Consider the following 25,055-nt stretch of genomic DNA (forward strand, 5'->3'; position numbering starts at 1 on the left):
TCCCACAAGATTATTAATACTGAAAATTGCTAATAAGCTGGCTGATATCAAATCCATAGTTTTTTTTTAACAATACATTTCCATGAACTTCTTGAAGACCCCGTCATAAATATACAGCATATTGCCACTGAGTGTGAAAATGAATTATTTCCCGTGATGTGTTGGAAGTCGTAGGTCATCTCCAGGCAAATTCTTGCCACAGTGAACTTTGCCACAGCTGCAGCTTCTTGCCTACTGCTTCCCATAGACAGTGTTTATCTCCTTTCACAGTAGGTTCACAGGGGGTGGGAAAAGGAACGCTCGCCAAGTTCCAGTGTGCTGCGAGCTCAGCAGTTTGCAGGCGAGGAGAGGAGAGCTGGAAGGCGATCCTGCCAGATGCCTGCAGCTCTCAGAGAGAAACCCCCCCCCCCCCCCCGAGGTCCCAGCTGCCCCGCAGGCCCTCCTGCTCAGAGCCTGTCTTCCCTAAAAGGTGGAGAAACACGCGAGAACACAACGGGGCTCTCTGGCTGTTACTTGAGAGTAAAACACTGCTTAAAACTCTTCATGCCTGTGGATTATAAAGTCTGGCTTCACCTACTGCTTGAATCAGCACCAGCAAGGGAATTCCAAAGCTGGTGTTCGGATTTTGAGACAAAGAATGGCAACACAGCATGTGGTTGCCGGGCCTTTGGCCAAGAAACTGGCAGTGTTCCTGCATCCCTCTCTTCAGTGTGTGGTTAGGTTTTCTGTCTGCAGCACGCGCCCTAAGACACGGGCTCCAGGTGGCCCTTGCTTCTTCGAGGGCCTTGACAGAGTTAATGTAACGTATTTAGCTCAGCATTTTGGAAGAAGCACTGGACGGGGAATCTGAAAAGCCGAAGTTTAGTCCTGGTTCTGCCGCTGTCGTCTGGAGAAATTCCTTTGTGTGACCATCACCATACACTTTCTTGGGATTCTGCTATGATTGTTCAACTATGGTAATAATTGTGAAGTGGTTTGGAAAAGCAGAAAACAATCACGACTGTGAAATATTACATGCTGTATCTAAAAATGTCACATGAGTAGCTTCTGATTCTTTAGCTTCTAACCAATTTATCCAGAATAAGATCTTGTTGCAGAAACTAGGATTTTCGATCTGAAAGCCGTGGAGGAGAAATATGGTAGTAAGAATGAAGATGAAGACGACAGGGGTGCCAGTGTTGTAGGACATTAACATGACACTACGCTTTGGAACGCATGTTGAGAATCGTAACTCCAAAAAGTTCAAAATCCAAAGGCTCTGACATCCCAAATATTTTGAACACCCACATGACACTCAAGAAGTTTCAGATTTTGAAGTGCTTAAGTCTGTGTAAATATTCCAAAATCCAAAAAAGTCCAAAATCTGAACCACTTCTAGTCCCAAGCATTTTGGAAAAGGGACAATTCACCTATAATCATGGTAACAGACACCTAGATGGCACTTATGATTTCTTAGGCATAGTTCTTAGAGTTTTACCTATAACATGTCATTATCCCTCACAACAACAACAACAAGTGGGTTCTACCCTAACAACTTCTATTTTAGAGATTAGGAAACTGAGGCAGTGAGAAGACAGAGAACTTGCACAAGGTCACCAGGCTGGAAATGGTGGGCGCACACAGGATGCGGGGCCTCCGCTCGAACTGTACAGCTCGCTTCTCCCCGGACAGCGCGTCCACCCGCGACAGCTCCGTGATCACAGCCGAGGAAAACCTTACCTCCTGGGGCGGAATGTCGAATGAGACAGTTCTCATGTCCACTTTGATGAAGCTGTCGGTGCATGGCAGAATGAAAAACAAACCTGCAGCCAAGAAACACAGAAGGTTGCAGAGAGCCATCATCACCCCCCCACCAGTTCACTCGTGCCTTCAACGCTAGCAGGATCTGCTGGGAGTCACCAGTTCATCTCTGAGTGAGCCAGAAGCCACGAACGTTACCCTTGAGCGTTCTTGCTGTCCTCATCTCTAACTGCCCCCGCTAAGGCCAGCAAGGTTCATTTCCCTTCTCTACCATGACTGTCATCCTGTTTTGTTTTTTCTTCACTTGGACTACTGCAATTTCTTCCCAATCCATCTTTCTATTTCTTGTAGGTTCTTTCCTATGACGCATTTCCTAAGCTGTATGCAGAACCTTCTTCCCTAAAATACAAACCTGCCCCACCCATGGTCCTGCCTGGCCCGCATCGGCTCACCTCTTCAAATGCTTTCCCGCCCTTCCCACTCTGCACTCTGGCCTGTCTCAGCCACTCGCAGGTCCTTGAATCTGCAATACTCTGCAACGCGGGTTCCTCTTTCTGTTGCGGACACCGCCCTCAGGCTAGCACCTCTTCGTGACTCAAGACGCTACAAGATGGCACTTCTAGAGAGCCTGTCCCACTCTTCTCTGGATTTCTCTCTCCTCACAGCAATCTGTATTTGATCACAAGACGCATCTCATGGGACTAGGAGCTGTTTCCTTGTTAGTGTCCCACCACCAGTTAGCAAGGACCTTGAGGTTACAGGCTGTGCTGTAGTCTACCTGGACCTCCCAGGACCTGGAACATAGTAGGAGCCAAATGAATGACTCAAAGCCCTTCTTTGGGAGCAATTCTCAGGCTCAGTTTCTATAGCTGTAGCTATTCCTGCCCTAAGATAATCTTATCAGCTCCAGTGGGAAGGGGAGGGGATGGGTGGGAAGGAAAGGCTGAGGATACTAAAACTGGCTAGCGCTTCTACTGTTATGTGAAGGGTCTTCAAAAAGTTCATGGAAAGTACACATAATGAAAAAAAAAACTGCAGATTTCCAATTTTTTCCCACCAATATGAGCTTATCTTCTTATTCCATTTTTCCATGAACTATTTGAAATATCCCTATATAACTTCTGCTCCATGAACTCTTTTCTAAGTCAACAAAGAGGCCCTCAAAGGGAAATCACATCAATAACAAAAGAATTTTAGTCCCTGAACAACCCAGAATCCCAGTACTGACCAGGTCCTTTGGCTCCTCCTTGTAGAATGCGACCCAATCTAAAGATGATGGCTCGTTCATACTCATTTATAATCTAGAATAAGAACACAGAAGACACCTTTACACATACAGCTTAATACACACGAGAGGACCTCAAAAAGTTTGTGGACAGTGAAACTAAAAGCTAAGTTTACTTTGGTGCAAAAATATTTTTTTAAAGATTTTATTTATTTGTTTGATAGGCAGAGCTACAGGCAGAGAGAGAGAGGGGGAGGGACAGAGAAAAAGGTCTTCCATCTGCTGGTTCGCTCCCCAAACGGCTGCAATGGTCTGAGCTGGGCCAATCTGAAGCCAGGAGCCAGGAGCTTCTTCTGGGTCTCCCACTGGGTGCAGGTGCCCAAGCCACTTGCACAGGCCATTTTCTTCTACTTTCCCAGGCCATAAGCAGAGAGCTGGCTTGGAAGAGGAACAACTGGGACACGAACCAGCACCCATATGGGATGCTGGTACCGCAGGTGATGGCTTAGCCCACTACACCACAGCGCCAGCCCCGCAAAAGTATTTTGACCCTTATGTAGGAGGGATCTTCAAAACGTTAATAAAAAAAATACACATTGTTGGGGCTGGAGCTGTGGCACAGTGGGTTAAAGCCCCAGTCTGCAGCGCCAGCACCCCATATGGGCGCCAGTTTGAGTCCTGGCTGCTCCACTTCCAATCCAACTCTCTACTATGGCCTGGGAAAGCAGTAGAAGACGGCCCAAGTGCTAGGGCCCCTGCACACGCTTGGGAGACTGGAGGAATCTCCTGGCTCTTGGCTTCAGAGCAGCACAGCTCCGACTGTTGCAGCCATCTGGAGAGTGAACCAGCAGATGGAAGACCTCTCTCTCCCTCTCTCTCTCTCTGCTTCTGTCTCTCTGTAACTCTGCCTTTCAAATAAATAAAATAATTCTTTAAAAAAATGTACATTGTGGAAAAACTTGGCAGTGGAAGATGGCCCTAGTGCTTAGAAGATCTATCTTCCTTCCTTCCTTCCTTCCTTCCTTCCTTCCTTCCTTCCTTCCTTCCTTCAAATTAAGCAAATAAATGAATGCACTACAGAGTGTGGTACTGGAGCAAATACATGAATCGTAAAAAGAATTAAAGCCGGTATGGTCTATGTGTCTTGCACACACAAAGCAGGTTTATGTAGGTTGGAGCTGAGTCTTTCCAGACGTGAGTGAAATATTCTTTACCTTTATACACATCCATATCGATATTGGGAAAGTTATAAGTGTGAATAAGAATGAGGCAGCCACCAAAATCCATCCACAGGGTCCAAGGCCCTTACTGGGGCTATCTGCCGAAGACAAAAGCATACGTTGCTGTTAGCATGATCATCACCATCTCCACCCCTATTCACTGAACACCTATGTGCTTTCCAGTACTATTTCTCCTAACCAACTTAACATAAGTATTTCTCCACAACATTAATTACTTCATCTGGCAAACATTTATTAAGCACCTACTGTTTATGATGACTTGTACTTTGTATTGAAGTAATAGAAATGAATAAGACTCAAATCTAGCTTTCAAGAAGGTTAAAGTTTGAGTTATTTATGTGTTTGAAAAGAAAAGAGATATAGAGGAGAGAGGGGAGAGGGGAGAGGGGGGAGAGAGAGAGAGAGAGAGAGAATCTTTCATCTGTTGGTTCACTCCCCAAAATGGCCACACAGCCAGGGTTGGGCCACACTCAAGCCAGGAGCCAGGAACTCCATCCTGAACGTGAACATGAACATGTGTGACAGGGCCCCAAGCACTTGGGCCATTTTCTGCCGCCTTCCCAGGCACTTTAGTTGTGGAACCAGCACTCTGATATGGAATGGCAGCATCACAAGCCGTCGCTTACCCAGCTGTGCCACGATAATCACCCACAAGAAGGTTGACATTTAGTGGGGAAGGTAGACAAACAGATAACTATAATACTAGCTGCTAAGCAGGGAGGCAGGGCATTTGTTCAGGACATTTTGAAAACACAGAATAGGGTAATTCACACATTTTCCACACTGGGATGGAGGTACAGGTGGAGTGGAGTAGGTGATTGTGGTTGGGGGTGGTTCCAGGGAGAGGGCTACTTGGAGGATGTAATAAACACGAATGAAAGGAAGGGGAAGGACGGAAAAGGACATTTTAGCTGAGAGTACAGCATGATTACAGGCGAAAACCATAGGATATACGAGTGTAAAGTCATTTAGTCCCTTTTTAAAAATGATGCTTGTAAAATATTCCACTGGGTTTACGCACCTCCATCTATCATTCCTTTCTTGATTATTTGGTTGTTTCTATTTCTTACTATTGTAAACACTGCTTAAATGACTATATTTGCACACAGTTTTACTCTCATATTTCTGATTCTCTTTTTGTAGTATGAAATAGCCTTTCTATCTGATTTCAAAGGTAATATATGTCCCACTCCAAAAAAGTTCAGAAAAGTATAAAAAGAGGGAAAATTACCCTAAATCTACAGAGTAAATATTTTGGTAAACATTTCCCTTACTATACATTGTTTTTAAAAACTAAAAAATTAAATTGGTAATCTGCTTTTAAAATTATTTATTTACTTATTTATTTGAAAGACAAAGAGATACAGAGAGGTATCCCCTTCTTTGGTTCAGTCCCCAGATGCCCACAACAGCTGAGGCCAGGCCAGGCCAGGCTGGTGCCAGGAGCCAGGAACTCAATCCAAGCTCCCCATGTGGACGGCAGTAAACCATCGGAGCCTGCTGCCTCTCTGGCGCTCCGGGTGCACTCAGCAGACAGCAGAGTTTCAGAGAGCAGCCAGGCCTGGAGGACGTGGGCATCCCAAGCAGATCTTACTTCCCATCCCAAATGCCCGCCCCTTTGTAACCTAATCTTCTCTCCTCTCCTCTAGTTCTTTCACTTCCCTTTTCAGCATTTGCAGCTAAGCATTTGTGCTTTTCCTGTTTTCCTTTTTAATTTTTTTGTCAAATTTACACTTGCATGATGTTTAAAAAGTCAAACCATTCTACAATATTATTTAAGAAAAACCAACCAACCAGCAGGCCCAGCTCACCTCTCCCAATTTCTCCCCCTTAAAAAACAACTGCCCTTTAGCATTTACCGCCACATTTCTAAACAACATGCTTGTCTGTTACTTCTTGTCTTCTCATCTTGATCTACCGGTTTCTACCATGGAAATGACAATGTTCTCTGAGCCCCGCCCCATCCCTGTACCACCTGCATACAATCATCCTCCCAATATAATTACACAATCCCAGTTAGAGCAACAGCAAATTTTATACCATCATGAACGTGTAAATGCTGCCCAAAGCCAGGCCAGACACTGAAGTAGTGTCAGTTTTCCTTTCCTGTACAACTCGTCTTCTTCTGGCATTAGTGTTGTGTTCTGTCTTGGCTTGCTTTTCAGTGTACTTCTATCGATCCAACCTTAAACCCCTCAGAAATTGTCTAAGCCTCCTCCCAAAAGGATCCGGTGTTGCATCACATTCATCCCAGAGCCCTGTCGTCCTGTCCAGCACGCACAGCTGTCAGTCTGTGACCGCCTTTCACCATCATCCTGGGAACGCCTGTCTTCCCCAGGGTGATGTTTCCTATTTTCTGTACCCAGTGTCTTCCTCATCTTTAGTTTGTTCTTCCTTTCTCTGGAGGACATAGGGACCGAGAAGACCAAGAGATTCCACGGATTCTTATCAACCACAGAAGGCTTCTGCTCTATTTATTTTCTAGAGGGAATTTGGCAAGAGAGGAAGCGTTACGCCACGCATGTGTTCCTGCTCCGAAGAAAGGGCACAAGGGCTGTGAAAGAAGACTTGGACAAATGCGAGGCCAAGAAATAAGCAGAGAGTTCAGGCAGGGAGCATGGGAGAAAAGAAACCCATGTCAGCACCCAGGTCACGTGCTTGGAAACACAGGGTAGAAAGCCAGAAATGCAGGGAGTGCTCTGGAGATGCAAGTGTCTCACTTCGCAGTTTTCTGCTCCTGTGTCATGCTGGGAGGTGGCTGTCCTCATGTGTATGCAAAGAAAAGTGATGGAAGCTAATCCTGGCGGTTCTAAGCTTTAACCCTTGCAGTACAGGAATATTTACTGGAGAACTTTGAAAGCAGGGTGACAGTGCTGCTGTGGCAAAAGCTCTGTCAGATATCATCACAACTAACAACAGTACTAATGGCTGTTTCGGATGGTTTTCGATACCGTAGGCATTGTGTGAAATTCCTTTCAACCATACCTCGTTCAATTGTTACAACAGCCCTGGAAGCTAAGTATTTTGAATTGAAGCAACTTAACTTTTCCAACGTTGTACAATGGAAGATCTAAAATTCAACTCTTGGTTACTTACTCCAAAACCCATGTTTTAAATCAACTCACTCTTTGACCCTTCACCTCTGAATTGAAAAATCCTCATTGGGGATGCTTTCATGTTCAGAGCCCTTTCTGAAGACAGTGTCAAAACTGGGAAGGCATGGTAGGAGTTCTGAAAATGAAATCCGAGTTTCTTAGAGAGGAGCCCTCTGGATTCCTGCTGTGCCTATTTATAGGCCAGGCCAAGGTTTCCAGAGAGAAATGGATTCCAAACAAGGCCACAAATACCCATCTGACCGCATTTGGTGCTTTCTAAAATATTGTCCCATATTCTAGTGCCCTGAATACAGTAGATTATAAACTCCCTGGGAGCAGGAATGTTTCTTATTCATTTTTATCTTCCTAATGTCTGGTACAGTGTTCTGTGGATATAAAATACTTCTTACCAAACTTTCTAGCTAGATGCGATTTTCTCTGACTCTGCCTTCTTATAGCACTTTGAAAAAATCTTTAGGCACTTATATTGTACATAATACTTGAATTTCTTGTTCACTTATATAACATTTTTTTTGACAGGCAGAGTGGACAGTGAGAGAGGGAGACAGAGAGAAAGGTCTTCCTTTGCCGTTGGTTCACCCTCCAATGGCCGCCACAGCCTGTGCGCTACAGCCGGTGCACCACGCTGATCTGAAGGCAGGAGCCAGGTGCTTCTCCTGGTCTCCCATGGGGTGCAGGGCCCAAGGACTTGGGCCATCCTCCACTGCACTCCCTGGCCACAGCAGAGAGCTGGCCTGGAAGAGGGGCAACCGGGACAGAATCTGGGGCCCCGACCGGGACTAGAACCTGGTGTGCCGGCGCCGCTAGGCGGAGGATTAGCCTATTGAGCCACGGCACCGGCCATTATATAACTTATTTTTAAAAAGATTTATTTATTTGAAAGGCAAAGCATCAGACAAGGAGAAGGAGAGAGGAAGAGCGAGAGAGAAATCTCCTCTATTTGCTCATTCACCCCCCAAATGGTCACAATGGCTGGGGTTGGGCCAGACCAAAGCCAGGAACCCACAAGTCCATCAGGGTCTCCCATATGGTGGTGGGGCCCTAAGTACTTGGGCCATCTTCTATTGCCATTAGCAAGAAGCTGGATCAGAAGTGGAGTAGATGGGACTCCAACTACTCTCTGATGTGGGATGCTGATGTCAGAAGCAGCCACTTCACCTGCTGTGTCACAACTTTGTGCTCTTGAATAAAATTTTATCCAATCAAAGCTAGAGCCTGAAAATGGATGTAAGCCTGTACATCTAAATTTATGCACTGAAATGCAAACTGGACTTATCTTAGGAAACAATGTAATTTTTTAAAGCAAAATCATCACCATAAAAATTAGAAATTACAGTTCAGGGGCTGGCATCATGGCATAGTGGGTAATACTGCTGCCTGAGATGCCAGCAACATATGTGGACACCAGTTCAAGTCCTGGCTGCTCCACTTCCCATCCAGCTCCCTGCTACTGCGCCTGGGAAAGCAGCGGAAGATGGCCTTTGTACTTGGGCCCCTGCCACCCACGTGGGAAACCAGAAGAAGCTACCGGCTCCTGGCTTCAGACTGGCCCAGCCCCAGCCATTGTGGCTATCTGGGGAGTGAACCAGAGGATGGAAGATATCTCTATCTCTCCCACTCTCTCTGTAGACTTTGCCTTTCAAATAAAAACACTTTTTAAAAAAAGAGATTATAATTCAAAAAATTGAAAAAAGAAAAATTACACTTTCATTACCTCTAGTAATTAATTTTTTTTGCTTTGCTATATGTCCTTTCAAACTTTTCTTTTTAAAAGATTTATTTATTTATTTGAAAGGCAGGGTTACAGAGAGGCAGAGGCAGAGAGAGAGAGAGAGAGAGAGAGAGAGGTCTTCCATCTGCTGGTTCACTCCCCAGATGGCTGCAATGGCTGGATCTGCCGATCTCCTATGTGAGTGCAGGAGCCCAAGGACTTGGACCATCCTTACTGCTTTCCCAGGCCACAGCAGAGAGCTGGATTGGAAGAGGAGCAGCCGGGACTAGAACCGGCGCCCAAATGGGATGCCAGCACTGCAGGTGGTAGCTTTACCCGTTAAGCCACAGCATGGTCCCCTTTCAACCTTTTCTATTCTCCTTTTTTCAAAAGTGAAATAATGACATGCACAATGATTTTTTAAAATGTATTTAGTTGAGGCCGGCGCCGTGGCTCAATAGGCTAATCCTCCACCTTGCGGCGCCGGCACACCGGGTTCTAGTCCCGGTCGGGGCGCCGGATTCTGTCCCGGTTGCCCCTCTTCCAGGCCAGCTCTCTGCTATGGCCAGGGAGTGCAGTGGAGGATGGCCCAGGTGCTTGGGCCCTGCACCCCATGGGAGACCAGGAAAAGCACCTGGCTCCTGGCTCCTGCCAGGATCAGCGCGGTGCGCCGGCTGCAGCGGCGGCCATTGGAGGGTGAACCAACGGCAAAAGGAAGACCTTTCTCTCTGTCTCTCTCTCTCACTGTCCACTCTGCCTGTCAAAAATAAAAAAAAATTTAAAAAAATGTATTTAGTTGAGAGTGGAGAGAGAGAGTTCCTATTTGCTAGTTCACTCATTGCCTGCAGTGGCTGGGGATGGGCTGGGGCTGAAGCTGGGAGCTGGGATTGCAATCCAAGTCTTCCACATGGGAGGTAGAAACCCAATTACCGGAACCATCACTGCCTCCACCCTGGGTCTGCACTGGCAGAAAGGTAGTCAGCAGCCATAACTGGGAACTGAACCCAGGTCCTGCAACGTGGGATGCAGCATGCTGACTGCTGGGCTACGTGCTTGTCCCTACATAAGGATTTTAAACCTACTTCCTTCCCTAAACTGTGAACATCTTTTTATGTCAGTACATATTTTTCTTATTACTAACGGTTGTATAATCCATTGTTTCATATGACGAATATTTAGGTTATGTCTAAACTCTTCAGTTAGAAATTTTGCTGAATTTACTTTTAGCAGTTTCCATATATCCCTATTTATTATGTAATTCAATTTTGCTGAAAAGATGAAATTGCATAATTCTTAAACCTCATTCTGTGGGTATCTGTTATTACTAGTAGTAACTATTATTTATTGAATACCTACTATATGTTAGCTACTGCTAGTTCCTTCTAAACATTATGTGTAATGATTACCAACACCTGTAAAGTAGATGTAAAAATTCTTCCTGGAGTCTCAAAGCAATAAAGCAAAAGACCCAATGGGAAGACAAAAGAAAATCAAACCAAACCATGAAACAAATGAAGCAAGACAGGCCATACAGTAATTTCTGTTGAAGCAGTGTTAGGAAAAGCAGTAAAACATTCTTCCCAAGATGATAACCCAGGTTAATGTCCAGCACACTGTCTGTTGGTACCAATCCCAGGTCATCTGATTTCCTTTAAAATCTATTGAACTTGGCAACAGTGGAAATCATGTGCAGTAATAAATCCCACTAACCATTGAGATTTAATTACTCTGACATTCAGAAGATATTGGATTTCCTGTTGAGAAAGGCCAGAAACATGTCTTACACAATACCTAAAAATATCATTCACAAGCGTTATTGCACATAAGAGGGAAAAGGCGAGCTTGAAGATGACTGAAATAACCCAAGTTGCCACACTGAGGGCAACCTTCCTTCCTTCCCAGAGTGCAGGTGAAATACTTCATGTTGTAAACTGCTTGCAAGAACACAGTTGCCCGGGTGGGGAAAGGTTAAGATGGCTGGGAATCTAATCCCCTAAACACAGTCCATCTCGTTTCAAGAGCCCTTTTCGAAAGGATAAAGCAAAATAAAAGGACTATGCAATTTAAGAAAGGTTCTCCTTACAGGCAGATGTTTTCAGGAAAGCAGTGTTCTGGTGGGACACCACCGTCTTTCATCAGAGATGCTGTGTCAAGAGTTGGCGACGGTTTCCTGCAAGAGCACTGGGTGCACAGTTCAGGCTATGCAGACCACCATCGTGGCAAGCACTCAACTCTCCCTGTAGCGCCAAGGCAGCCACAGACAATACACACAAATGAGCATGGCTGCATTCCAATAAAAATTTATGGACACCAAAGTACGAATTTCATGAAGTTTTCACACATAATCAAATATATCTTTTAGCTATTTAAAAACTTTTACAAATAGTAAAAGCTATTCATAGCTTGCAGCCCATACAAAAGCAGGCAGTCAGGCAGATTTGGTCCATGGGCAGTTACAACCCTTGTTCCTGTGCTGTGTCAAACAACTATTTACTGGAGGAGGAAGAGATTCATAAATTAAATAATATGTTTGATCTTCCTTCCAGTCTCTCAAATACAGGTATGTTTCCCATCTTCCTGGTTTTTCTCTCCTTTGTTTTGAAATAGGTCTTTTAAGACCTGCAAAACAAACACTCGAAGTGAAAACAGGCACCAGGGCAAGCAAAACATGTGAATTTAAATATGTCTGCCGTAAAGGAAAATTTTGTGATAACTATGCTTTTCAAATAACTGGAATTTTAGGAGAAACAAACAGAAGGGATGGAAACAACAGAAGAGAAGGAAGACAAGAGCCACAGAAGGAGAAAAGGAGTAAAGAGGAGAGAAACAAAAAAATGAAGGCAGCAGGCTATAAAGAGACAGATTCAAGGGCTAGAAGAGTGAGAGGGGTAGAGCATAGCACACAGGATGGGCTTGATAACTACATGATGAAAAAAGGACAGTGTTTAACTGCAGGTCACAACTGGCAACTCATGGAGCAGAGGATTTCAAAAGCAAGCACATATTAAAATTCTTCTTAGAAATAATTTTTTAATTGGGTTCAGTCTACAGTTCTTCAAATACCCTTATCCTTAAAACTCCAGAGAAGAAGTTATTCTCTGTCCCACACTGACTATAGCTCAGATGGCATCAAATTAAGAACCATGATTGAAAAATGTAAAATTTCCTTCCTGTTGTGAACCAGTTATAGCTATAAACCTTAGACCAAAAGCACTGGTATTGATGAAGCAATACATAACTTAAATTACAAAGTTTAAAAATGTGTTTATCATGAAATACTAAGGAAATCAAATGAACTAGTCCTTTTTAAGGAGGATTGTTAACAACAGCTAAAATAAAGGGAATCCTTTGCTAGTTTAAACAGAACAAGGAAATTCAATGTGCATAAATATTTCATTTCCCAAGCATTTTGAAGATTTTCTGAGCTTTTCTTCATTCAAATGTTTCCGATGATAAATAGGGAAAATAAATAAGTAAATAGGGGGAAAATAGATGACAGCAATATGAATAAATTTGGACCCTGCAATTCTTGTTTAAAAAAAAGTATAGCATAATAGGTCCAGAGTTGGTTCTGTCACTTACTGGTTATGGGATCTGGGAAATGTACCTCATCCTTTTGTGCCTCAGTCTGCTCATCTGAAAATAGAGCTAATAAGAGTACCTCCTCAGAGGGCTGCCATGATGAATAAATAAGCTCACGTGGAAGATATCTAGTGGAAAACAGTACTCCAACAAGATTTGCTAAATACTCAGTTGATGGATGAGTTGAATGATTCTTCTGTTTCTTTGGAGAAAAACAAATTTCCTACCACATAAGATAAACTGAAACTACACGTCAGCAGACAAGATGCAAGAATCACTCAGAATCTTCTTCTGTCCCAACATAGTTGTCAACTGCTTTCATCAAGTGTTTTCTTTTTAAAAAAATCTGACCACAGGGACTACGTTGTGGCATAATGGGTTAAGTTGTTGCCTGAGGTGTTGGCATCTAATATGGGCACTGTTTCAAGACCTGGCTGCTCCACTTCCAATCCAGCTCCCTGCTAATGTACCTGGGAAACCAGTGGAAGATGGCCTAAGTACTTGGGCCCCTACACCCACACAGGAGACCCAGATGAAGTTCCTGGTTCCTGGCTTTGGTCTGGCCCAACCCTGGCCGTTGTGGCCATTTGAGGAATGAATGAGAAGATGGAATCTCTCTCTCTCTCTGTCTCTCCCTGTAATTCTGTTTTTCAAATAAACAAAGTAAATATTTAATAAAAAAAGACATTTTCCAACTGTGAGGTTAGAGAATTCAGAATGATAGAGGAACAGGCTGAACAAGACCCATGTCTGTAAAAATGAAAGTACTAATGTTCAGAAAAATTAGAGAACAATTTCATAATGGATATTAAGTTAATCAAACTTAGACTGGGCCTGAAATATGGGGAAACAGAACAAAACACTTCTTTCTATTTTTTCAAGTTTTTTTTAACCTAGAGCCATATTAAAAATATATATAATAAAGTCTTTCTCATAAAAGTCTTTGGAGGGTAACATTATTTTCACTTAAAAATGGAAAAAAGAAACATAAGAAAATTGATCATAAGGTTCTAAATTCTTCACTAAGGCAGAAGAACTAAGCAATGGCTAGGAGCTTGAGTTTTAGAGGCCAGATGCCAACTTCACCACTAAATTTTCCTCACAAGAAAAAATGGGATAAATGAACAAAAAACTGGCTCAATAGTTCTTACAAAGATAACATGAGAACATATGAAAGGGCCTGACAGGAAGTGTGGAACAAATAGCTGCCATTATTATCATAACTTCAAGGTCATTATTGCTATAGTTTATAGAAATGAGATTTTTACTAAGTGAACTGCCTTCAGGGATCTGCACCCCATGGAGAAATTGATCAAGACTAACAATGTGCTTGGGGACTCCATCTCAGGAGGAGACACAGCCTGCATTTGGGGTGCTAAGTCATGGTCTAAACTCTCTGGGATCATCTTGCATACGAATCTTTCAAATTTGCCCCTAAATTTGAATCGACTACAAAATGACCTGGCTTTCTGAAGAGCAGCTCAAAACCATTCTTTTGGTTTATAGATCCTAGTCATTGTTAACCTTTTTATTCTTTGTTTTAATCCATTAACTAACACCCTAATAATTTACATTTCAAAGTTTCAAAAGTATACTCACATATATGTTGCCACCAGATACTCAAGATTCTGGGAGGCCAACAGGGCAGTAAGATTTCTACCCAACATAAAGATGACTCTTTGGAGTCTGACTCTTTGGAGGCTATGAGACTTGCCCAAGATGACCTAGGTCGTAAGTGATGGTTACTGAAATCTGAACCCAGATCACTTAGTTCTAAATTCCACTTGTATTTTTCAAAGGTTTATTTTATTTATTTGAAAGAGTTACAGAAAGAAAGAGGGAGAGGCAGAGAGAGATCTTCCATCTGCTGGTTCCCTCCCAAGCTGGCCACATTGGCTTGGGCTGGGCCAGACCAAAACCTGGAGTCAGGAGCTTGGGCTGTCCTCTGCTGCTTTCCCAGGCCATTAGCAGGGAGCTGGATTGGAAGTGGAGCAGCTAGGGCTTGAACTGGTGCCCATATGGTTGCTTAACCTGCTATGCCACGGTGCTGGCCTCTCCACTTGTATTTTTACCATACTATACTACCTTACCATAAGAGTTCATTCCACTGGACAGCAAGTTTGGTATCAATTTCATTGTCTGATGCTTTAGGATAGATACTTTATATGTTGCATCTTCAAGGCTAATCCACTGAAAGCTCAAGTCAAGGCTTGAAGTTCAAGTTTATTTACTAGTCTTGGAGCATAGACATGATTTAAAAAATGTAGGAACAATTGTGTGCCAATAAAGAATTGATACACACTTCCTTCTTTCTACTGACTGGGATCTAACTTCTCTCTTTCCACACTTCCTTGAGCAAGATTCCTTATTAGGTATAATATATTACCTTGGCAAGTATAATCCCCTTATTGATAATACAAACCCAGACAAATAGTCTACCTGTAGTAAGACTATGTAATAAAGAGTATGATGGAACATCTAAAGTCAACAGTTCGGTTAAAACAAACTTAATTAAATAAACTGTAAGCAGAAAATTAAACATTTTACAATGTGATTTAGTAAATATGGAGCTTGATCTCCCTTCTGACTTTTTCTCTTTTTGTTTCAACAAGCATTTTGCACCCATACTATGTACTTGATACCAAACAATTACAACAAGGAATGATAATGCTTCAAAAGCTCTCATCACTTAGTAAAGGTAGGAAGATAACAGATGAATCAAACTGGTAACTGTAATATGAGGGTATTTAAAAATGTTTGCAGAAAAAGAAATTAAAAGATAAGTTTATTTGGGTGCAAAATGTTTTGAAATCTATGCACATGAGGACTGGAAAAAGGTCAGGAAAAGTGTGCATTATGAAAAAACTATGCATAGATTTCGTTTTTTGCACAAAAATAAAATTATCTTTTAACTCCATATCCCATGAGCTTTTTAAAGTACTCAGTAATAACCATTACAGTAGAAATACACAAAGGATGCTAGGCAGACTCAGAAGAGAGGAGTTCACTTTTTTGTGATTACAACAGTTTTCAGGAAAGCATGTTGCCATGCCTTCTTGAAAAATGATTCTGAAATTTATATGTAGTACTTTATAAACCTCTTAAAGATATCGTTTCTGGGACCAGTGTCGTGGCGCAGTGGGTTAAGCTGCTTCCTTTGGAGACTGGGCTACTCTGCTTCTGATCCAGCATTGTGCTGTCTGGGAAGGCAGCAGAAGATGGCCCAAGTCCTACCCATGTGGCAGGCTCCTTGTTCAGAGGGGTATAAACCTCGCTGTTGTGGCCATTTAGACAGAGAATCAGCAGATGGAAGATCTCATTCTGTCTTTCCCTCTTTCCCTGTTACTCTGCCTTTCAAATAAATAAATCTAAAAATTTTTTTCTTCAAAATTGACTAGGGAATCAGAGACTCTGTTTTGCACAGTAAAACATACACAAAAAGGTGGCATCAAGAACCTATTTAATAATAAAAACATACATAAATGCCTTCGTTTGTAGACTTGGTCTGTAGCTTGAGTTAATTTATGACGGCTGGTGGTTTAACTCAGATTAATTATTGAAGAAGTTACAAAGTTCTCTTCAATCCGCTCAGCTGTACTGAAACAAACAAGTCAGCCTCATGATTCTGCTTATTTTCAGACAATCTCCCAAAGGGATTTATTCTGTTGATGTGGCTCTTAATTATAATGATACATCTCTTTGCAATCCACCTGCATTATTTCATTACAGGGTGAAAGCCCTGGCCGTAAGAAAATTCAGTTTGCTTCAGGTTTGGTCATATTTATCTGCCTAGGACTAAGGACCAGCAAAGACATGACGAGGCAGAGTTCAGTCTCTTCAGCATGCCACTGCTTCCCTCTGTCAGACGCAGCCTGCTGGAGCTGCCTTATCCAAGAGGCCTTGACTGAAGTTGGGTGCCCCTGGGGTTTCTTTGTTTTCTCTCTTACCTGCAGTGATGCACTGAAGTTAGCCAAGGTCAGGTATTTGCGTGTGCATTTTGGAGCTAGCTCTAAGGTAGGAAACATAGTTAGGAAACTCAGAGAGCCCCAGAAAGAAACCTGGCTCTGAATCTCACAGGCCGTGTGTGATTTTACCTCTCAGAGCCTCAGTTTCTTGATTGTAAAATGATGAATGATGACATTTTCCTGGGTGCTTTTGCAGAACTGCGCTTAGATAATGTCTGCAAAGCCCTTAGGTGGTGCTTACATGGCAACCATTCAATAAATTCTATTTAATACATTCCAATAATAGCTTTCATATTTCAAATTTCCAAGGTTTACATGAAAAAAAGATGACATCAACCAAGTGAAATTTTGTTTGTATGTATAATTTTCCAAGGAGACAGCGCATTAGTTCCCATTAGAGTCTTAGAAGACTTCTGTCTTGGGGCTGGCACTGTGGTGTAGTAGGTTAAGCCTCTGCCTGCAATGCTGGCATCCCAAATGGGCGCTGGTTCTAGTCCTGGCTTCTCCTCTTCCGATCCAGCTCTCTGCTATGACCTGGGAAAGCAGTGGAAGATGGCCCAAGTGCTTGGGCCCCTGCACATGGAAGGGAGACCCAAAGGAAGCTCCTGGCTCCTGATCAGCTCAGCTCCAGCTGTTGCGGCCATTTGGGTAGTGAACCAGTGGATAGAAGACCTTTCTTTTTGTCTCTCCCTCTCTCTGTCTATAACTCTACCTCTCAAGTGAATAGACAAAATCTTAAAAAAAAAAAATTCTGTCTTTAAAAAAGAATACAGCCAAGAGAAAGAACTTAGAAGTAAAAATGGGCCTATGATCACAAAAAAAACAACTAAATGAACATGAAGTACGAAGACACTTTATTCCCAAAGAATTCCTCTAACCAGGGGGTCAGGATAGGGAATCCAGGAAAACACAACTATCAAATAGGCAGTGTTGTGCAATTTTTTCCATTCAACTTTTAGAATCAGTAAATCCATATTTAAAAGACGACTCCCAGTCCACCCCAAATGGCATCAGCTTTCTATATGGAAAGCCAAGAGACAGGGCAAAGAGTCCCTGATAAAAGCCAGCCTCCACAAAATTCTGTCAAGAGCTGGGTGGGTGGAACTGCCCCGGGGCAGAAGGGCTCCCAGGTTAGAACCACCAACCCTGCTGGCTCCAAGCTAAAAAAGCCCTTACTCCGTCCAGCTTCCAAGATAACCACCGCTGTTGAGGGAAAGGCCTAGGGTCAGTACAGGCAGGACTGCCATCTTCCTTTTAGATATGCCACCTGTTCTACACTAACCTCCTGTGCAAGCCAGTTCTCCCCCCAGGCCAGCTAGGTAATGGAATCAACAGGGTGTTTTCCCTAAAAAGAGTCACATCTTCCTTATAATGTCCCTTCTGGTAACCCATGTAAAGAGGTCCATAGGTCTGGGCCTCACGAATACCTGGCCAGGCCTACATGCCTCTCTCAATGAGAAAACTTCTTCTGGATTGGATAACACATTTCCTAGGTACTCCAATAATGATTCGAGGCCGACGAGAAGCCGGTGGCCTGAAACAGGAGTGCAGTGCAAATCCAGCAACACTGTACAAGCTGAGAGCCTGAAACAAGCAAGCCAGCCCTAAAGAGAGCACCAGGGACGCCAGCGACAGAAGGATTCAGTCACTCCAGAAGCTGACTGATTTGCACACGGCTGAAGCCTGAGGAATTGGCCGCCTGATAAAATAAATGGACTGTGGAAGACTGTGGATTCAAAAGGCTTCCATAGCCATGGCAGCTCATGTCAAGAGTCTCGGATGGTCATTGACGTCATACATGAGTGGTAATTGTTAAATTACAACAGGAGTCACTGTGCACTAACAACCCGTGCAGGACCTCTGTCCTCTGAGAACTAACTGTAAAACTTGTTCTCAAATAGTTTTGTGTGTGTGTGTGTGTGCATGTGCATAAATTGTTGAAATCCTTACTTAATATAGAGTTGGTCTTCTGTGTATAAAGTTAATTGAAAATGAATCTTAATGGAGAATGGGATAGGGAATGGGAGAGAGAGGAGGAGGTGGGGTAGGAGTGGGGGCAGCAGGGTGGGTAAGGTGGGAAGAATCACTATATTCCTAAAGTTGTAGTTGTGAAATTTGTATTTATTAAATAAAAGGTTTCTTTGGGAAAAAAATTAATGGACTGATCCTTTCTCTTTTTGCCTCTTTATATTTGTTTCAAAATTTTAATCTAAGTAACTGTTGTATACAAATAGATAACGAGGACAAGATTATAAAAATTACTGATCAAATAAAAAAGGTCACCCACGGGGTAGGGGACACACGCCTTTGGCAGAGCAGTTAAACTGCAGCGTGGGACATCTGCATCCCATATCAGAGTACCTGGCGGAGCTCTGGCTCTGCTCCTGATGTCAGCTTCTTGGGAGACAGCAGGTGATGACTCAAGTAGTTGGGTCCCTGCCACCCACATGGGAGACTCAGATTGAGTTCCTGGCTCCCAGCCTCAGCCTGGCCCAGGTCTGGCTGTTGCAGGCACTTGAGGGAGTGAACCAGCAAATGGGACATCTCTTTGTCCACCTCTCTCTCTGCCTTTCATATAAATAAAAATAAAATATAATAGGACTACATTACATGGCCGGCGCCGCGGCTCACTAGGCTAATCCTCTACCTTGCGGCACCGGCACACCAGGTTCTAGTCCTGGTCGGGGCGCCGGATTCTGTCCCAGTTGCCCCTCTTCCAGGCCAGCTCTCTGCTGTGGCCAGGGAGTGCAGTGGAGGATGGCCCAGGTCCTTGGGCCCTGCACCCCATCGGAGACCAGGAGAAGCACCTGGCTCCTGCCTTCAGATCAGCACGGTGGCCATTGGGGGGTGAACCAACGGCAAAAAAAGGAAGACCTTTCTCTCTGTCTCTCTCTCTCACTGTCCACTCTGCCTGTCAAAAAAAAAAAAATAGTACTACATTACTGATAATCTGTGTGACTGTTCAAAAAAATGCTTTTAAAGATTATTTATTTGAGGGGCTGTCACTGTGGTGCAGTAGGTTAATCTTCCGCCTGCGGTGCCAGCATCCCATATGGGAGCCGGGTTCTAGTCCCGGTTGCTCCTCTTCCAGTCCAGCTCTCTGCTATGGCCTGGGAAAGCAGTAGAAGATGGCCCAAGTGCCTGGGCCCCTGCACCCACATGGGAGACTAGGAAGAAGCTCCTGGCTTCAGATCGGTGTAGCTCCAGCTGTTGCGATCAATTGGGGAGTGAACCAACAGATGGAAGAACTTTCTCTCTGTCTCTCCTTCTCACTGTCTGTAACTTCACCTCTCAAATAAATAAATAAAATCTTTAAAAAAAGATTATTTATTTGAGGGGCAGAGTTACAGAGAGGCAGAGAGAGAGAAAGAGGTCTTCCATCGGCTGGCTCACTCCCCAGGTGGCCGCAACAGCCAGAACTGGGAAGATCTGAAGCCAGGAACCAGGAGCTTCCTCCCGGGTCTCCCATATGGGTGCACTTGGGCCATCCTCCACTGCCTTCCCAGGCCACAGCAGAGAGCTGGATCAGAAGTGGAGAACCGGGACTTGAACCAGCGCCCACATGGGATTCTGGTACTACCCTCCACAGCTTCACCGGCTACACCACAACACCGGCCCCCAAAATACGGTTTTGCTTTGGTTATCATCAATTCCTTGTTGTTAATTAACTTCAAATTTGGGAAGATAATGCTCCACAGTGCTTAGGAGAGAAAAGTGGGGGACAAAGATTTCTGCAATTCTTCTGGTGCTCCTGGAAAGGAACTAAATAAAGACAGGGATCCCTGGGCAAGCAGAACAGGACTTAACATCAGAGCGGTGGACAAGGCTGGCTCTGCAGCAGATACCTCCAAAGTGGCGCCTTTTGGGGGGTTCTGGAGAAGCGCACCCAGCTCCCCACATTTCTTTCTTCATGTCATCCTGTCCGAAATCCCATCTTTAGAGAGAATTCCTTTGGCTCACTGAGAGCTCTCCAGAGGATACTCCCTCTCTTCATTGTTGGACATCCCCGCGCCCCCAAGGAGTTAGCCAACAAAGGCGCAAGGCGTCCCGCACCTGTTTCTTCACAGGGAAACAAGAGGACTGAGCCACTGGGGGGTGGGGGGCGGAGAGGGTAGGGGAATTTAGAGCTGCCGGTAGGGAACAAAAAGCCGGCAAGGAGAGGTCCCTAAGACACAGGCACTGAAGTGCTAGGGGCACAGGAGGGGCTGGCCAGATGGGGAGGGGGCGTGCTAAAGCCAGACTCTTCTCCCAGAACTGCCCTCAGTGCTTCGGGAGGTAGGGGGTCCTGCACCTTCCCAGGAAATTGCTCGGGGTCCCGATGCTGGGGCCAGGGGTGCAAGAGGGTGGGCGAAGGCTGCGCAGGGCCTCCATCGGGTGGGGCGAGAAAGAAAGGAGAGTGGGTGAGGTGGAAGACACCCCGCTCCCGGCCCCCCACTCGCCGGCTGCCAGTTAACTCTTGCGTTTCCCGGGCCGCCTGGATGACACGAGATAACGAAGGGCTGGCACCGAGCCGGGCAGCTGGCGACCGCGGGATAACGTGAGCCCTGGCCACGGTTCCGAGTACTGGGAACGCCCCTTTGTCCCTGGCGCGCCCACAATGTGCCCGGCACGGGCTGTGCTCTTTGCATCCCACCACCCTGAAATCGTGACCCCAGCCTGCGAAACAGGGCTCGTTATTCTCACTGGACGAGCGAGGAGAGGAGCGCGCACTGCCTAAGCAACGGAAACCTGGCTAGAACCCGCGTGTCAGGCTGCACAGCCCGAGGGGATCCGCACCCAGGGGGAGGGTCGGGGGCCGGCAGGGACTCCTCGAGCGTCGCCAGGGGCGCGGGGCTCACCCTTAAAGGAGTCGGGGAGCCGGTGCGCTTGGTTGTCCGTGCCGTGCCGCTTCTCTGCCATGCTGCCTGAGCAGGAGTCGGGCTCTCACGTCGCGTCCCCCCACCTAAGAAGCCAGAGAATGCCCTGAAGAGCCCAGGAGACTGAGACCTAGGCTGCAACCCCGCCCCTCCTCGCGGTCACGCCCCTCCCTGAGTCCTGACCAATCGGCTCTCAAAATAGAAAGGACACGCCCCCCCCCACAGCCTCCGCCACGCCCTCTTGCGCGCGCGCTCCTCCCCGGGGCCTCTGGGCGGCCGTTTCCCTGCAGGCTGAGGGGCGTAGCCGGAGGGACGAGGCCCCCACTGCGGTGGGGTTCCGGGCCGAGGGGCGTTGGCTGAGGATACACTGGGGGCGGTCAAGAGACGGCCTGAGGAAAAGGTGTGAATAGGACAAGGCGACCCGCAGGGTACAAGTATTAGAACTGGGCGCCTCGTTTGGCCTGAGGAGCTAGAGGGAAGAAAATGGCGCCCTCTCTTGACGGGGCGAGGTCTGAATCGAGGCGAGAAGGTTGGGGACACCTGCGTGGCCCAGGTGCGGGCGCGGAGGCCAGTCTGAGCAGAGGGGCTGTGGGGTGAGGGGAGGCAGGCCAGGGGACCGTCGCCCGGAGCCGAGGCGAGGAGTTGCATGTCTCGACCCGCGGCGCGAGGGTCCAGCGTGGTGCCCCTCGAGGAGTTCCCCTGGCCCTCCAGCTGGGGGGACGGGCGACCAACAAGCAAGCAGATCACAGCGCAGAGTGAGGCGTTAGCTCAGGGGACAAGGGAAGAGTGGCCTTGAGATGTCGCCAGGAAGATGAGAAGGAGCCCGCCTTGGGAAGGGGGACGGGCGGTTGCAGGAGGATGGGAAGGGTCGCCCAGGTGCAGGGATAAGGAGCGGCAGAGGCGGTAGTTCCAGGCTCGGGCTTTCTCGTAGGTGGTGGTGGAAAGCCTCGCTGTTGAAAACCGCACTGTGTTTTAGGCTCTGTGATTGGTCCTCAGGCAAAATGTGCAAAGTGTGTTCTTGTAACAGAAGGTGTGCTTTCAAAAACATCTTCAAATCAGTACAGAGTCACAGGCAGTTGGGTAGAACGTGCAGAGAAGTCACAGGTCCCCTGTCCACCCAGTGTCCCCATAGTCACGTCCCACTCAGCTGCAGCACCCAAACCAGGAAATGGACCATGCGTGATGTGTATGTCTACGTCACACGCACACATGCACATAGTGTAGACGTAATGTGGGTAGTCCGTGTTATTGTATCACCTGTGACCAGGGCAGTTAAGATGCAGAGCTGTTCCGTCTCCATAAATCTCTCCCTCCTGAGAGGCAATGTTATCTTTTTTCTAATGTGCTCAGTGTTTGGCTGTGTACCGTGCAGTAGTTTGTGGTGCTTAGATAATATGGAAGGGTAGACTTTGGGATTTTATAGGGCTGCGCGAGGATGATTGTTGCTTCAGGCGAAGCCTCCAGTGTGGGCATAAAAGCCTGATTCAGAGCTTGTAAATTGACTTCCGGTCAAATTAGCGCAAATGACTGCTCCTGTTCCTGGAAAGGTGCATGGCTTGTGCAGTTGCTGTGTTGATTAGCCTTCTGGAGAAGATAAGAAGAGGGCTACAGTAATTTAATGATCCCTCCTCTCTCACAATCATCCTTGAGAAAGTCCACAGCTTCATATTTTCCATTCTGCAGCAAATAAACCCCAGAGGCAGGAACTTCCTGTTTGTGCTGTGACTCCCAGAAAAGAGGAGCAAATGCCCCAAAATGAATTAAACCCTTTGGTCGAGACAGCCTTGACTACAGATTGCTTAGTGTGAGGAAGTATGTAGTTTTCATTTTGGCTGGAAAGGAAAATATTTCAAAATGAATTTAATGTGCGTGTTCTCCCCTGCTTCCTTAGCTCTGGTCTCAAGGCAATCCCAACAGCGTCACTTCTGGAGAATTAGAAAAGAAGCCACTCCCTGTGGGACCAAGACTTCAGTAAACACTTGTTGGCTTTGGTTTCAGATTGCATCAGTTCTAGAGCTAATTCCAGGCTCCAACCCAAGAACAGGTTTTGACTTGACTTTTGAATGCCTTCAGAGTAGATAAGAGTTTCCGATCTTGATTAAAATATGCTTTCACTTGCCCATGAAACTAGTATATTCTGACTTTCTCATGAATGTTCTGTATAAACACATCGATTATATGTCGTCCTTTCTGTTGGGGAGATTTTTAATTCTAACTTTTCTTCTAGGAATGACTAGAAGCTAGGATGTTGGAGTTTTGTTTGTTTATTTAGAACTTTATATTTTGAGGATGGAGATTTGGGAACAGGCATTTAGCCCAGCAATTTAGATGACCACATCCCACATTGGAATACCTGAGTTTGATTCCTGGCACTGGCTCCTGACTCCAGCTTCCTACTAATTCAGACCCCGAGAGACAGCAGGTTATGGCTCAAGTAATTGGATTCCTGCCATCCCAGTGGGAGGCCTGGATTATAATTTCTTTTTTTAAAAAACAAGATTTATTAATTTATTTATTTGAAAGTCAAAAATAGAGAGAGGGACACAGAGAGAGAGATTTTCCATCTGCTGATTCACTCCCTAGATGGCCGCAACTGCCAGCGCTGAGCCAGGCCAAAGCCAGGGGCCAGGAGCTTCTTCTAGGTCTCCCACAAGGGTAATAGGGGCCCAAGCATTTGGGCCATTTTTGCTGCTTTTCCCAGGCCGGTAGCAGGAAGCTGAATTGGAAATGGAGCAGCCAGGACGTGAACCAGCACCCATATGGGATGGGTGGCTTTACCCGCTATACCGCGATGCCAGCCCCTGGATTACAATTTCTGACTCCTGCTTTCTGCTCAGGCGCAACTCTGGCTGTTCCGGGCGTTTGGAGAGTAAACCAGCAAATGGGAGCTTGCTTTCTCTGTTTTTCTCTCATTGCCTCTCAAATAAAATAGAGATTTATTATATGAAATTAAGAGTCAAATTACTTAGAATCTTTTAACTTCTATCAAAAATGCTATTAAACTTTTGATGAAAATTTCTTCTAGCTATTATTTATTTAAAAGATATGTTTAGTTAAAACCTGAATACATATTCTGTACAAAGATACCTCAGAAAGTGTGTACATGTATTATGAAATGGGTATTAGGAAAAACCATTACATGTATTTCAAAAAATTATTGCACTGACTCTTTCAAATTTCTTTTTCCATGGGCTATTTGAAGTAACTTCATATTTATGTCTTATTTTGTTCTTATTTGCCTAGCATATTCAGGGTTCCAAATTATGTATTGATCGATGGTCATGATGACATTAAGACATGGAGATCTGGTTAAAGACAGACATGCACCATGAATCCATTATTGAATAAGTTAGAGGGAAATTTAGTTAGTCTTTCTCCCATACCCATAAAAAAGCTTTGATAAGAACAACAGGAAAGTCTTTATTTTTTTCCTTTAAATTTGCTAATCCAGGCTCTTCCCGATGCCTTTAGTGAAGTCAGCTAATGAAATACCTTGTGGGAACAGCAGTATTGACAGTTGCATCTGTTTGTGGCATTTTCCCCAGGATGGAGCTAACAGATTTGACCTGTTTCTCCATATGGATTAATTTACATCTATTACTTTACAGTAAAGTTTTTA

General features: G+C 45.1%; 1 protein-coding gene and 1 long non-coding RNA gene across 3 annotated transcripts in view; one reads left to right on the forward strand and one right to left on the reverse strand.

Annotated features, from left to right (window-relative positions):
- The window catches only part of STOM (stomatin), a 34,708-nt gene extending 13,100 nt beyond the window's left edge, over nucleotides 1–21,608 (reverse strand). The window contains exons 1-4 of one of the 2 annotated variants that reach the window (XM_002720468.5): nucleotides 21,419–21,608; nucleotides 4,180–4,283; nucleotides 2,969–3,041; nucleotides 1,720–1,802 (exon numbers count right to left, since the gene is read on the reverse strand). In XM_002720468.5, the coding sequence (XP_002720514.1) occupies nucleotides 1,720–1,802; nucleotides 2,969–3,041; nucleotides 4,180–4,283; nucleotides 21,419–21,479 (321 nt within the window). In that variant the 5' untranslated portion in view covers nucleotides 21,480–21,608. Of the gene's footprint in view, nucleotides 1–1,719; nucleotides 1,803–2,968; nucleotides 3,042–4,179; nucleotides 4,287–21,418 lie in introns of both variants that reach the window. The other variant, XM_017350067.3, reaches the window with a different exon arrangement.
- Nucleotides 21,577–25,055, forward strand: part of LOC127493200 (uncharacterized) — a 150,399-nt gene continuing 146,920 nt past the window's right edge. Inside the window, exon 1 of the long non-coding RNA XR_011381827.1 lies at nucleotides 21,577–21,836. This is a non-coding gene — a long non-coding RNA (uncharacterized lncRNA). The remainder of the gene's footprint in view (nucleotides 21,837–25,055) is intronic.

Source organism: Oryctolagus cuniculus, chromosome 1, assembly GCF_964237555.1.
Source record: "Oryctolagus cuniculus chromosome 1, mOryCun1.1, whole genome shotgun sequence".
Lineage (NCBI taxonomy): Eukaryota > Metazoa > Chordata > Mammalia > Lagomorpha > Leporidae > Oryctolagus > Oryctolagus cuniculus.